The sequence below is a fragment of the Lepidochelys kempii genome, chromosome 17 (genome assembly GCF_965140285.1).
Source record: "Lepidochelys kempii isolate rLepKem1 chromosome 17, rLepKem1.hap1, whole genome shotgun sequence".
NCBI classification, from domain to species: domain Eukaryota; kingdom Metazoa; phylum Chordata; order Testudines; family Cheloniidae; genus Lepidochelys; species Lepidochelys kempii.
The window spans coordinates 13,297,908-13,313,706 of NC_136396.1; the positions used below are offsets into that span (position 1 = coordinate 13,297,908).

The 15,799-nt window shown below is 39.6% G+C and overlaps 1 protein-coding gene across 7 annotated transcripts in view; it reads left to right on the plus strand.

The window, feature by feature from the left end:
• Window positions 1-15,799, plus strand: part of LOC140899651 (S-adenosyl-L-methionine-dependent tRNA 4-demethylwyosine synthase TYW1) — a 121,756-nt gene that overhangs the window by 98,964 nt on the left and 6,993 nt on the right. For 6 of the 7 annotated variants that reach the window (XM_078849266.1, XM_073315486.2, XM_073315487.1 and 3 more), the window contains one exon: window positions 5,980-6,147. In XM_078849266.1, coding sequence (XP_078705392.1) covers window positions 5,980-6,147 — 168 coding nt within the window. Of the gene's footprint in view, window positions 1-1,140; window positions 1,277-5,979; window positions 6,148-15,799 lie in introns of those variants that run through there. The other variant, XR_013634787.1, reaches the window with a different exon arrangement.

The following is a 15,799-nucleotide window of genomic DNA, read 5'->3' on the forward strand; positions in this document are numbered from 1 at the left end:
TCTATGGGCAGGTGTTTAAACAAACAAGAAACCAGCCAGATTTGGAACATGATGTCCTTTAAAACTTAATATTGCTTTTTTTCTTTAAATATCTATACAGTCCATTTCTAAATGTTAGAGTACAACCAACATTCATGGAAGTAGTCTTTATATTCATGACTAAACAGTTGAATTATTGGGTTGGCAGATATAATTGATGCAAATAAACTGATGTCCTTTAGTCAATCCACTTGAGCATGGATATAAAAAAACACATTTCAGGGAGGAGTAGCTGTGTATTATAGCTTTAGACAATATTAAAATCCAAATAATCTGCATTTTTATTGCAGAGTATTTGATCCATCAACGGGCAGTTTAAGGTAGTTATATTTGCCTTGGGTCAAGATTGCCCCAATTTCTGAGCAGTAATCCAGTCTCTCTAATAGTAGGTCAGCCACATTTTGATGGCAGCACTTTATTCTTTTGTCATTTCACACAGTACTCTGTTTAATGAACTTATAATCAGCGGTTTAGAAGATAAGAGAGTTCTCTTGTTCATAATAATTAAATTGGAAGGCCTGCAGTTTATTTTAGAAAAGAAGCAATACTCTCTCATTTTTAGTTCACAGGTAATCTCCCTCCACAGTCATTTGGATTAGAATGATTCATGATTGTTCAGGTCCTTGGAAAGGATCCAAATCTCAGTAGAAGAAACTCTCTGGTGACTGAGCAAGCACCAGACAGCACTCCTTTTTGTGTTTCTCATTCACTGTAATTACAGCCAACCTAGCACAAGACATTGTATAAAATCAGTGGTGAAAATTCAGCTCCATTACACCAGTTCAGTGGAGTTACTCTGGATTTACATGCGCAGAACCAAAACCACAAATTGGCCTGAGCATTAAAGACACTTTTGAAGAGGTTTGGATTTCAAGGTATTTGTCTGAAAGCTGTTAGTATAATTAGCATGCTGAAAACATGCATATTAAAGACTAATTAAGAGTGTCATTGATGTTTCCACTACGGAGAAGTTTATATATAAGCTATTGTGTATAATAGAACTGTTTCCTTTTTAATGGTTTGCTTCTTAGTAATTGCTATTTTCAGGTATTGGTGAAAAATATAACAGGACTGCTCTAATCAACCATTTATGTTTTACAGACATTGTTGGCACTGTTAATTAGCTCAAGTTTTAAGAAGTTGAAAGCTGATGTGCTTTTGTACAGTGTGTTGCTAAGATGATTTTCACTCGTGTGTGTGTGAGAGAGAGAGAATTAATCAACCATCCAAGTACTTGGTAATTCCATTTGCCACTGCATTCTCTTTGCTTGTAAATGATATCTTTGAAGTTTATTAAAGGAATGAGTCATGTTGTAGCTTCCTAGGAGTTTTTCCCCTCTGTAATCATACATTTTTCATGCTGCTCCAATCATAATCTGCATAATGAATGAGGGGAAAATATTGCTCTACAAAGCTGTTTCTATACAGCTGAGCCTTTGAGATATACATTACATTATTTGGGTGTCTGGTTGCTTTTATATAGGCACGTTTAAAATCTCTTCAAACTTCCAGTGCAGGGTTAAATTAATGTACTTTTCTGTTCAGTACTCCCTCTGCGTCTCTTCTGTCTTGCACAGTGCATCTGTTACCTCACTGGTACTGAGCTACAGTATGCTGCTTTAATATCCTTCACTTGGGTAGATTAACGGAGGCAGCCCACCATAAATTAAAAATGTGAAAAATGTGTGCAGTTTCTAATTAATGCTATTCCATTTCTTCTTCAGGACGTTTCCACTAGCCTAAGAGTCTCTGCTGCTTTTATGGTTTCAGAGTAACAGCCATGTTAGTCTGTATTTACAAAAAGAAAAGGAGTACTTGTGGCACCTTAGAGACTAACCAATTTATTTGAGCATAAGCTTTTGTGAGCTACAGCTCATCACTTGCCCCCATTTCAAGCCTTTGCAGTGTAAGGACTTGGCCCTCTTTTTAGTGCTGAGCACATTCAACTTCCGTACCTAAATTTTAAACTCTTTGGGGCAGTGACTGTCTTTTTGATCTGTTTGTTCTGCTCCTGGCCCAGTGGGGTCCTGGTCTCTGAGTGTGCTTGAGAGGTGCTACAGTAATGCACATGACATCGCTGGAGGTTTGAAAGAACAGGTTAGACAAACACCTGTTGGGAATGGTCTCCTTATTACTTAACCCTCCCTGCCTTGAGTGCAGGGAACTAGACTAGATGACCTTTTTAGGTTCTTTCCGGTCCTATATGTCTGATTCTATAATAAACGTTAATAACACCTGCAGGATTGGGTCTTCAGAATGTAATGCTGGAAAGGATCAGGGCTCCATAAACATTTGGTGGAGATGCAAATACTGATTAAAAGAAACCGAAGTTTCTTTCCATGGAAAAAAGGTTTCAAAACATAATCCTCCATAGAATTGCATGTGCTCTGTTTTTAAAGGCACATATCTGATAGCATTTTGGGACCAAATAAAACATCCCCAATCATGAAGCAAAGATAATAAAATGGCCAGTGGGAATGTGGCGCCAACGGGGCCAACTTTTTACCGGAGTAGAGGAACTCCGGTAAAAGCAAGAGCACCTCTTGCCCTCACGCTCTCATTGGCCGTTGTATCATCTTTGCTACTTGTTTGGGGATGTTTTATTTGATCACAGAGATGCACTTGGCCATAAGGGGTGTGAAGGGATGGCATGGAGCCTTAACATGATGTAATTGGCTGAATTCACAGCAGATGCTTGAGTGAATACACTTCAGGGATGGCCTTGTGGATTTTTAAGTATCCAAAAGCTGTGTGAGTAAATCAGACCTGTAGATGGCATGTGGGTCAACAGAGCAATTTAATGCATCTCCTATGCCATATCCTTCATTTTGTGTACTAGCAAGGGGAGTTTGTAATGGTTTCCATGCTGATCCTTATTGACATTAACATCCATAAGAAATGCATGGTATTCAAACACTTATTTCCTTTCTAATATTTAAGTAGAGCTGGGCAATGTGATTTTCTTCCCTATTCACTTTGTACATTTAGAGCCCAGTCCTGTAAGGTGCCAGATGTCTCCTGAACAATGCTGAGCATTCTTGATTCGACTGCCTTCACTGGGAATTGAAGGGAGGGATTCTCCCATTGGTATAGGTATTTGACCTCCCCTAGACACGGTAGCTGGGTCGATGGAAAAATTCTCCTGTCAACCTAATGCTGTCTACACCAGGGCTTTGGTCAGTTTAACTGCATCACTGAGGGGGGTCTGGATTTTTCACACCCTTGAGTGATGTAGTTATACTGACTTAATTTCCTAGTGTAGACCGGGTCTTAGAAGGGAGGGAAGTGGCATGTTCAGAACCCTGAATTTATGAAAAATGTGTGGCTTCCCCCAAATATTCAAATGGCGCACATAAACTAATAGCCTGCAAAATTTCAGTGTAGATAATGCTGCAGGTTTTGAATTGTAGAACTACAAAATAGCCTCTGAAACTAGGATCTTTTGTTTCTTTTTGCATGGCTGAAAAAGCCAAGGAGATCTTCTTTACCTTGTTTAAAAATCTACCTGTCATCTGGCAGAGGCCTTATGTTCCTGCTTTCATCTTGGAGCCAATATTTGTCCAAGTTACACTGTCATGAAAATAGAGCTAGGTACAGTAATGGGAAAAAAAAATAAGCATACTTTTCTTTAAGCCAGAGGAGTTGTTACAACAGGAGTCTTTGTCACTTTTTTTTTTTTTTTTGAGTTCATATTACTGAGCAGTTCAGATTTTTTTTCTCTCAGGGTTGTTGAGAAATAGAAGTCAGGAGGTGGGAGTGAGACAGAGGGAGAAACAGAAAGAAGGTCTTTCTGAAGTGAAGCAAAGGAAACCAGGGTTGTCACGAGGAAGGAAGGGGGTGTTGGATGGAAGGAAGGGGCCACTGGTTAGGGATGCTGGCCTGGGATATGGGATACCAGAGTTCCATTTCTGGTTCCTCACAGGCTTCCTATGTAACCTTGTGGAAACCATTTGGTCTCTTTGTGCTTCAGTTCCCCATCTGTACAGTGGGGGTAAGAGCACAGCTCCACCTCCCAAATAGAGCTCCTTGTGCTTCGACCGAGTTGTTTGTGATTTAAGTCATGGTAAGTGAGGTGAGAACTGGACCCAATGAGTTGAGGCTTTTGATATAAAATTCAGATCTTTCATTGTTGTGCATTCACAAATAGCACCTGCCTTCTGAGGGCTCTCCATGTGCACTTTACTGCTTTATACTGCTCCTTGACCCCCTTACAAATGAGCAGATTTGATCTCAAAGCTTTCCAAAGAGTCAGAGTAATTTCACACTTCATGCACTTGCACAGAGGGTTAGGAAACATTTGCATGCCTGCAGTATGACTTTTTTTTCTTTCCTTTGAAATTAGAATGGGAGTGTGCATCCTTGAGGTTTGGGTGGGCCATCAGTTTTCTTACCTTCGTCAACCCCTCCAGAACAATATCTAATGGGTTTGTTGTTGGCATTGTGTGTATTTTACTGTAATTCCCTACTGTCTGTTTTATGCAGGCTGTTTTATTCTTTTAGAATAGCAGTGGCAGGAAATTAAAATGGCCAGTAGTGAGTTATGAGATCTTGGGATGCAATCAGTTGTGGAAGTAGAACAAAGCGCATTACTATCAGTGGACTAGCTGACCTGTAGCAGCAGAAATGCAGTCTGTGCTGGCCTATAGCTAAGTCCACCATTTGCAGCAGCCCCACAAGATGGCTTCCAGTTGTGGAGATTTCTGTGGAAGGCAGGCTCTGGTTTCCAAAAATTGCATAGTCTGAACCACATTTTAATAATAATTGTCTCCTGCACATCCCATTCATAACTGTGTGGCCTATCTCCCCTTTTCTTATTTATGATCTCCTTTACACTTCTGGCAACTACAATTGTGTATCCTGAAAAGTAATAGTAGCGAGTTAGTGGGTGTATTTTCAATTGTCTCTTAAATAAATTTAGAAGCTTCAAATGAGAGCCAGTTCTTTAGGGCAATGGCTCTCAACCGTTCCAGACTACTGTACTCCTTTCAGGAGTCTGGTTTGTCTTGTGTACCCCCAAATTTCACCTCACTTAAAAACTACCTGCTTACAAAATCAGACCTAAAAATACAGAAGTGTCACGGCACGCTATTACTGAAAAAGTGCTTACTTTCTCATTTTTGCCATATAATTATAAAATAAATCATTTGGAATTGAAACATTTTACTTAGATTTCATTGTATAGTATAGAGCAGTATAAACAAGTCATTGTCTGTATGAAATTTTAGTTTGTACTGACTTCACTCGTGCTTTTTATGTAGCCTGCTGTAAAACTAGGCAAATATCGAGATGAGTTGATGTACCTCCTGGAGGACCTAACAAAATTTAATACGTGTACCCCTGGTTGAGAACTACTGCTCTAGGGAGCAAAATTTAAAAACCACTGGGACAGAGAGTTCATTTGTGAGGGGATGGAAGGAATTATTCTCTTGTAACTTTTTACATTTTGTTAGGCTGCTGTACATACAGTAATACTTTATACTGTGATAGTACCTTCCTTCCGAAGATCTCAAAGTTGTCTATGAACATTAAAGGTGTGGTTTTCAAAAGCACCTAAATGGCATAGGAGCACAAGCCCTATTGACTTTTGCTATGTTGCTGCTGCTGTTTTTTTTCACATCCTAATGCATTAAAGTGTGTGAGTTGGAAGGGGTGGATTAGTCCCTATTTTACAGAAGGGGAAATTGAGGTGTGGATTACCAAAAATGGTGGAGAGAGAGCCTTCCGCAGAGGTGAGAATATCTCTTTATTCCTATGTCCTTGCTGCAAGACCGTCCTTCCCCATCCAACACACACTTGGCTGATAATATGGGTGAAATTGTCAAAAAGGAGCTCACAGAGTATAGCTAAGTGTGAATTGTACATGTGCGTGTGTAAATGCTGCCTTAAATTTGTAGTCATCTTAAAAAGACATTTGGTAATTACTTCAACATGTTTCGACAGGGAGTGACATACTGCGGTGAAAACTTGGCCAGCAACTTAACCATGGCCAATGTCCCCTGGCACGAAGAGGTGGTGCATTTCGTCCGGGAGTTGGCTGACCTGATTCCAGACTATGACATCGCGTGTGAACATGAACACTCAAACTGCCTCCTGATAGCTCACAAAAAGGTAAGGCGTCTCTCTCCTGGTGGGTGAAAACAGACACTGCATAGAAAGATTTGACGCCTCACTTCCAAAAAGCTGTGAGCTGCTGAGTCTAAGCAATTGCTTTACTTCAGCAGGATTTTCTTTCTAGGTTTGGAAGATTAGCTTTTTAAAAATCCCTTAATGCAGTTATCCCATGGAGCTCTGTGGATTAGTTTTGGAGATGGTTATGGGTTCAGTGACTGCCCTGTTACAACCTGCAGTACTGTCCTTGATGACACAAGCAAGATCTTGAAAATATCAGTCAGTCATTTGGCTCTCAAAGAAAATGAAAGTCTCTCTCTTGCTGTCTTTGCTTTGTATTTTTTGGCAGCAGGAATAAACTAAATGGGGATGGGTTGGTTGTTGCTGTCTCCCGCCCCTATTGCTTCTTTAATAATGCTGTTCAGCAATGAGTGTCCTCATGCAGATTAGACATTGAAGGGGCACCAGAGCTTAGAGGGGTTCGGGTTATATTTTTATATATATATTTTTTTAATCATTAGAATTCCTGTCAAAGCGGTAGACATCTTTATTCCTTTTACTCCCAAGTTGGAGGAGCACTGGGGACTGCGTTTCTTCTTTGAGATAAACAATTTCTACACAAGACAAATTGATATGTGGGTGTTAAGCATGGAAAAATTTCCCCTCAGAACAGCTTGATGTATCTGGTTTGCAGTATCTGAGAGGTCTCCGCAACTGTATTTCTAGAAAACTGATTTTAAAGGACAAACAATAAAGCAGCTCTGTTATAATTTCATACACTCTCTATCCATATAAATGATAGATAAACAACTGTGAAACTACTACTGCTGTCATAACAGCAACACCAGCCCAGCAGTTCTGTCAGGCACTGAAATACTTTGTAGGCAAAGCATGTTTCAGTGGCGCATATATGTATGTGTATATATAATGTATGTTTCTTATAAATGCCATCAAAGTCATTTGAAATGCATGTGAAATGCTGAAAGGATGGTTAATTTTTAAGCGTGTGGGGTTCAGAAAATATTGTACTATTTGGCATTCTGTTGTACAGGAAAACATTTTAAAATGCAAAACGAAGGACTTGCTAGGCAGCTGATGACATCACTACTTCTTATTTTGGTATTAGATTATGCTGTGTGTGTCTGTCTGTGTGGTATTCACCTGTTACCTCTGATCATTTACTTAAATTGTGAACTCCTTTTGGGGCTGTTCTCTTGTCTCCTGCGTGTACGGTGCCTTGCAGACACCGACTTGCAGAAAATCAGAAGTTATTTTTAATTGGTGTTTGCAACTAATTATAGTGGCTGAAAATGTCCAGTAGGAAATTTTCAAAGGTGCCAAATTCACATTAAAAAAACAAGTGGGGGTATGTGTGGAGTAGGATTAAAAAAATCTGACATGCTACTTTCTTGGCCCATGTCCTCATAATATTTCCTTATTTTTCAATTCAAATCTTATGTGGTGGAACTGGTAGCTGTGCCAGAGTGCATTCACAATGGAAAAATCTCTTCCATAGCAAGGTGAAAGTCTGGCCTAAGGAAAGGAAACCAATTTTCCCCTAGGTCATTGATACATAATCTAAGTAACACCATTATTAACAGTAACAAGAATAGATGGATACTAACCTGTGAGGAATTCTACAACTACTTTGCTTTCTAAATTCATGAGGAGAGGGAGTCTGTTGGAGGCAATCAATACCCAGGAGCTAAAATAACTAATAAAAAGTAAATTTATTTCTACTCCTTTTTAATTCTGGATTTTAAGCTCCAGTAGAGAATAAAACTCATCAATGTTTTACTCGTGGAAAACCAGAGCTATGGGAGCCATTAGGCTGCATAAAAGGAACCTTTTAAAATAAAAAAGAGTGGAGAAAAAAGGATAGTAGAAATAATTAAGAAACTTCATTTGCTTCATTCTGTTTTGCAAGATCTAGCTGTTTTTATTAAGTTCAAATTAAAAAAAATCCAACCCTTCATTGAAATGCCTGCATGTTCAAGAGAATTTAAAAATGGCACATAGAGAGTGAGCTGTTTAATACCTGTTTTGTCTTAAATTAGGGGCATTGACTACCAACTGCTTTAAATATGGATAATCACTTAAGCACTTTTGAAAATTTCACCCTAAGTCCCATTGTCAAAAGGACTTGGGCATTTGGGTGGCTGACTCATTGATAGTGAATGTGATTTAGGGGCCTAAATCCTTTTTGAAAATAGGACTTGGGCACATTTGAAAATTTTATCGTTCAGGCCCAATGCAATTCCCATAGATGCTGGCTGAAAGACTCCCATTTATTTCAGTGGAAATTGAATCTGGCTTTCAGTGTTGCATTAGCCACTGTGATTAAAAACACTTGGTTAATAGATCAGTATTAACCTGTAGATGAAGAAGCTAATACTTGTACTATTTTGAGGTTGGCTTGAAACTATCTGTGTAGAGTAGCCATTGCTAGCAAGTGCCATTGTGTTCAGTGAAGGTAGATAGCCCTGTAGCAGCAACATTAGTAGTCCCCTTAGCTATCTGTTTCTTGCTTGTATTGCCCAGTGTGTGCCACTTTCAGAAGGTGTCAGTCCCACTTGTCTCTTCTGTGTCCTCCCAGTTGTGTCTTTTCTTAAACGGATGACTTCCACCTCCCCTTGCGAGGTGTCCAGAGTATTCCAGCTCCCTCCCGTCTGATTATATTTTCCCAGCATAGCTGTTATAGTCTCAAGTAATTGCATTTGCTTTGTGGCAAATCCTATGAACAGTCAAGTACAAAAATCTAATTTATTGCAGTGCTTTTGAATTAATTGGTGGAGATATTGAGACAGTGGCAACTTTCTAATTTAACAATTAATTCTAATAACCTTTTCAGAGAGAGAACTTAGGCAGCTGGTTTTCCTTGTGTTGTAACAATAAATGGTATCCTTGAGACAATCAGAGTGAGTGACTAATAAGGGAGAAAATCTTCTGCAGATGCCTCGCAGCAAATATCTTTTTGAATGAAAGTTACAATCGCAGTAATTTCTGGAATAAAAACGTCTGCTTCTCTTTTTTTGTTTTGTTGATTTGTTTTACCCTGGTGTTTGCCATGTATTCCATTGTGTTGAAACCCTTGCTTGCCAATTACATTCTATTATACAGATTTTAAATAACCTACCTTGCTTTTGTGATGGGTTTGTTTTCCATCAATGCTGTCTCTGTCGCTTTACATTCCTGGGTTTCTCATGAATGCTATTTGTATTTGTAGTACCTTTCTTGCTTTCTACTTCTGTTGCTGTTCATTTTTGATCAGCTAAAGGCAAGTCCTTAACACTGAAGGATTATTTTTAAGAATTTAAGTATTTTGTGAGCTTCTTCTTTGTTGGTGTAGTGATGAGTATCCCCACCTGTCATAAGGGGCACCTGGGTTTTTTCTCCCTGCCAGGAGACTGCATTTTGAGGTGGCCAGTTGGACATGGCATTGGGCTACTACTGTATTATGTTGTGCATGCGTGGGTTCGAATCCCACCTTCATCAGTCTTTAGGAGGTTTCAGTAGTGTAGGTGCCTATCATGTGGAAGGTCCCCAGTTCGAAACAGGATAGAAACAAATCAAAGTTTGGGGTAAACAGGTAAAATCCAAAGGCCTGTGTTACACAGGAAGTCAGTCAAGATAATTGAATGGTCCCTTCTAGCCTTAAAATCTGTGAATTGACAGACCTTGTAAAGGTGGATCTGAATCCAAACAGTGGATCCAGAGATCCCAAAACTTTGGGAATGTTTGGCTCTGGATGTGACGGTTATAGCTCAAACCCTCTCTTGTGTTCTACATTGTCTGCAGGTTTCAGCACTGGATTTTGTGGGCTGCAGTGCTTTAGAATCAGTGTGTCCAAGTAGGGTGAGTCCTGACCCACCAGAGGGTGGCGGGTGGGTTCTACATGGGTCTGTGTAAGCTTCAAAGCTTGTCTCTCTCATCAAGAGAAGCTGATCCAATAAAAGATATTATTCTTGTCTTTCAGAAAGATCCACAGCATTTTATTTCCTTCCTGTCCCTAACAGTCCCACATTTTGCAGGTCAATTTTTGGGTATAAGTATTCTCTGTCCTCCTAGAACCTGGGATCCAAAATCTGGACTGCATTCTATGCTAGTTTGATGTCAGCGTAACTGTACCGACAACAGTAGAGTTGCATGGTGAGAGGAGAATTGAGCCTCCACTGCCATAAATTTGAACCAGATATAATGTTTACAGCAGGCAGGGAGACCCATGTAACTCCTTAACCTGTCCATGAAATAGTCTAACTTCTCGACAGCAATATTATTGCAGGCATGGGATTGTAACTTGATGCTTCTGTGATTTTCTTTAGTGTCGCTCTCAAAATATGAGGTTGGTTCTGCTGTGCTTGATCCCTTAGTTATTAAAAAGGGCACTGTGGTTATTCTGAAGTAATCCATTTTTCATCCATTAGAATTAAAACTGTCTGGGTGTATCTATGGCTTAATTGGTAGATGGGCTGCTCCATAATGATGGTAAGAATTATATATTAAAAAAATCTACAATAATGCATCTTTTATGTAGAATAATCTGTATAAGATTAGACTTAATAAATAGCAGCTAATAAGTTACAGAAGAGAGATCCCATGTGTGGATGGCATTATGCCACTGTACCGAGGATGGTACAGACAGTTTGCAAGGCTTTTACTCTTTTAGAAAGTGCGATAACAAATTGAATGTATAAAACTTTATCAGTGCTAAATTTGGATGATGGTCTGATTGTCTAAACTGGTGATAATGCTGTTAAAGGGTTTAAAAAAATCACTGATCATGTGACTAGGGTACTTATGGACAGAGAGATTGTTGGGGGGAAAATGGAAATCTTCAGTGTGATTGTTCATGGATGGTGGTTTTTAAGATTTCTGGAAGGATATAGTTCTGCACCAGTATCATTGTTCCCCAGTGGTCAGTGCCGATATACTGATTTTTGTTTTACCCCTAGGGTATAGTATGTGGTAAAATTCTCATAATTAGATGTCCCATACACTGTTAGAGTTTTATAACATTCCATGTCACATGTTTATGACTTGATTCATCTCCTAGTCCTAGTTGCTTCCCGTGGAGCCTAAAGTTATAGCTAGCAATTAAAAATAATGCTGAGTTCTGAATTAGAAGTGGTGATATGAGCCTGATAGAATTCAGCTGTCTGCCATATTTCTTTTGGTTTCACATCAGCTCCAGTCCAGTTACTCCTGCCATACAAGAAAGCATATATTAAGAACCTTAAATAGTTAGGTAAAGAAACTGTCCACAATAACTTAATGAATTATTCACGTTGACTCAGACAGATTTCTATTGGCAGGTGGTGTGAATAGCCTTGTTATGAAAATTTGCATAATGTAATACTGTGCACTGCCATTATGTTTCATCTGTTTAATAATAAAAGCTGTTTTATTAAGATATCTCACTGTCATCAGCTTAAATTAAGGAACTGAGGCTGGAAAGGTTGCATGAGAAAATGGATTAATTTTTTTCCCAACTAACCTAATTTTAAGAATTTTCCTCAAGGCGCACGTTAATGAGAACAAAAGGTGGTTTATGCTGAAATGGTGCAAAGAAAATGGCATAAATTGCTGCACTGAGGGGCCCTAGATAAGTAAATATAGTGGTCATAACTTTTAAAAAGGAAACTTCCTATAATATTACATTGCACTTAGATAGCTCCTTCTGTCTGAGGAACTTGGATGTCTTAAGCATTTGAGTTAAGCAACATAGGGAGGGAAAGTGGAGGTGGCAGCAATATTCCCATTTCAGAGATGGGAAAACAGAGGTATGCAAAGGTGAAATAACTTGAAGCTCGTGGCAGAGCCATGACTAGAACCAGATATATTTGTTGGTCTAGGTTTTTGCACTGTACCGCATGACCATGGTATTTGAGTACCTTCTGACTCCTGCTTCCAGGCATTAATCAGTAGCCAATTCATACCTCTCTGTTCCATACATTGAGGAGTCCTTGTGGCACCTTAGAGACTAACAAATTTATTTGGGCATAAGCTTCTGTGGGCTAGAACCCACTTCATCGGATGCATGGAGTGAAAATACAGGAGCAGGTATAAATACATGAAAGGATTGGGGGTTGCTTCACCAAATGTGAGGTCAGTCTAACAAGATAAATCAATTAACAGCAGGATACCAAGGGAGGAAAAATAACTTTTGAAGTGGTAAGAGAGTGGCCCATTACAGACAGTTGACAAGAAGGTGTGAGTAACAGTAGGGAGAAATTAGTATTGGGAAAGTTAAGTTTAGGTTTTGTAATGACCCAACCAATCCCAGTCTCTATTCAGGCCTAATCTAATGGTATCCAGTTTTCAGATTAATTCCAGTTCTGCAGCTTCACGTTGGAGTCTGTTTTTGAAGGTTTTTTTTGTTGAAGAATTGCCACTTTTAGGTCTGTTGTTGAGTGACCAGAGAGATTGAAGTGTTCTCCTACTGGTTTTTGAATGTTACGATTCCTGATGTCAGATTTGTGTCCATTTATTCTTTTGCATAGAGACTGTCCGGTTTGGCCAGTGTACATGGCAGAGGGGCATTGCTGGCACATGATGGCATATATCACATTGGTAGATGTGCAGGTGAATGAGCCCTTGATGGTGTGGCTGATGTGGTTAGGTCTTATGATGGTGTCCCTTGAATAGATATGTGGACAGAGTTGGCACCGGAATTTGTAGCAGAGTTTGGTTCCTGGGTTGGTGTTTTTGTTGTGTGGTGTGTAGTTGCTGGTGAGTATTTGCTTCAGGTTGGGGGGCTATCTGTAAGCAAGGACTGGCCTGTCTCCCAAGGTCTGTGAGAGTGAGGGATCGCCCTTCAGGATAGGTTGTAGATCCTTGATGATGCACTAGAGAGGTTTTAGTGGGGGTTGTAGGTGACGGCTAGTGGCGTTCTGTTATTTTCTTTGTCGGGCCTGTCTTGTAGTAGGTGACTTCTCGGTACCCTTCTGGCTCTGTCAATCATTGTATCGTATCACACTTCATACATCAATATATTACATGCACAAATATGGTACATGTAGAATCTTTGTAAGCCTGGTGCCATGGCTTCAGAGAATAATATACTGCGGTAGACCGATAGTCAATAGCCATTTTAATGCTGTCTAGTCTTGCAGAGCTAATACACTTGGTCTCCATGAAAATGTATGGGGGGGAGGGGAGAGAGCGAGAGAGAAAATGGGCAACAGCCCTTACCTTCTGTGCCAGCAAATGAGCAATTAATGGAGTGGCACTTACACTAGCCTAAAAGGAAACATCTGTTTTATGCTGGTGTTTTGGGAGAAGAGTGTTGCTCTTAGTTGGCAAAATACGGGTTTATTTTGACCCAGGTGTAACATCTAGTGCTTCTTTCTGGGAAGTTAGAGTGCCATGTTGCTTTTACAAATCGGCTCTCTAAATATACTGAAAAGGAGGACTTGTGGCACCTTAGAGACTAACCAATTTATTTGAGCATAAGCTTTCGTGAGCTGCAGCTCACTTCATCGGATGCAAGCTGTAGCTCACGAAAGCTCATGCTCAAATAAATTGGTTAGTCTCTAAGGTGCCACACGTCCTCCTTTTCTTTTTGCGGGTACAGACTAACACGGCTGCTACTCTGAAACCTAAATATATTGAGACAACTTTGAAAATGAAAAGCATTTTGGTGTGTGTTCGTGTGGTAACAATCATGTTAGATGACCACAAGCCATCAATGACAGTATCTGATATGATGTGCTAGTGTTCCTACAGGCTTTACAAGATAGCACATTTTTAAGTTGCAGGAGTTTCTGCAACTAAAAAAAAGCATCCTAAGCTATGTGTGCACATCTGTGCCGTCTTCCTAAGAACGTTTTTTGTTTAATGGAAAAAGAATTGTTTAAGCTCAGTAAGAAATCATTTGAGGGAAGCTGCTGAAAATAGGGACTCATGAGGGTTGTTCTGATGCAACCCTAACCTGTGCTTTGAAGATAAGTCTTACATTTTAGTAAAATGCATGTGGAAGCGGTGGTCTTTTTTTGATCAAGTACTTCATCAAATGACTGTACTGTGCAATAGAGTTAAAGGGACATATTAAGGTTTGCGAGCCCAACATGGAACACTTCTAAAGTATGTAAAATGATTTTCTGCAAGTGGATATGTGTGACCAGTCCCACCCAAGCCCCAGTTGCTCTGGGGCTGGGGGATCCAAACACAAAAGCAAGCAACCTCTATTAACAATTCTGGTTTCTGTGAGCCTTCCAGGAATGGAGAAAGACACAATGTTGCTTTGAGGCATCGTTCATGTCAAGTTTAGTTCCTAACTGGCTCACAAGAGTGTGAAGCAGTTTGGAAAAGCAAGGGGGAGAGCAATATGTGTGTGTGTGTGTTGGAAAATTTAACAAGCCTGTGTTCTGAGTTCCCTAGTTGGAATGCTCAGCTGAGAAGCTTGAGTTTTAACACTCTTGGAGTCCTTCCTGTTGAAACCTAATAAATAGTTTTTGAATGTCTGATAATTGGGTGTGAGAGAGTAAATTTTCATTTGTTTTTTTGAAATGGGGAGATGAAGGAGGAGGAAGATGGTAACCAGAATTAAACCTTGCATCTGTCAGCTTTAAAAAGCTTCCCCTTCAATATTTGCTGGTGAAAACCCCTCTTTTAACATGTGATGCTGTTAGCAGACTGGAAAAATGTTGGTTGAACACTTGCAGAAACCAGATTTTAAAGTTCTGTAAGTTAGAGATGGAAAAGCTCTATTACATCCTCCAGTCCATCATTCTGCCAATGCAGGATCATTTCCTACAGTACAGTCCTGGAGCAGTTTGTGTCGCTAAGCAATGCCATTGAAGCAGTCACACCTTTTTCTTTCCACTGAGTGATTTTTTTTATGTAGTCTAGAAATGATTTATGCTTAACCATTATTTTTTGGTAACTTCTGCATGTAAAATGATGAACCTTGAGGTTATTAAAGAATAACTGATTGAAAAAAGTAATGCCCTGTTTTTCCTGTATAGTGGTGGTGAGAAGAATTGCTGTGTAGCTAAACTCTTGCATTTGACCTCAGTTTGGGGCATAAATGAAACACAACATGATTGCATCCAATGAAGTGAGCTGTAGCTCACAAAAGCTTATGCTCAAATAAATTTGTTAGTCTCTAAAGTGCCACAAGTACTCCTTTTCTTTTTGTGGATACAAACTAACATGGCTGCTACTCTGAAACATGATTATTGCCATTCAGTCAATAGTGGAAAGAATTCCATGTTTCATAGCCCTTTCAGTTCAGCCTTCCTGACAGTCTGCAAGGAGAAGACCCTAATGAATGAAGTGGACAGGGCAGCTAATTATCACTTCTCCCATGAGAGGATATGTCCTTCCAGCTCAGGATTAGCTCCAGAAGGGTAAAACCTGGATAGTAACGGCAACAAGCTTCACTGCACCACTCTGGTTGAATTTCTTATTTTGCCTAGAGTACGTTCTCTTTGTCTGGGAATAAGTATATAAAGAACTACCAAAGTGAATGGATGAAGAGACACCTTATTCTTCAGTTTAATGCACGTTCCTCAGAAGAGAATAATAGTGTCATCCTTATTAGGATAAACTAATTGATTTTTGGCTGACTTCCATTTTTCAACTGTAGCATTTCATGTCACAATCTTTGGTTCTCTTCTGTATTATATCCCTCCATATAAATCTGTTGAGA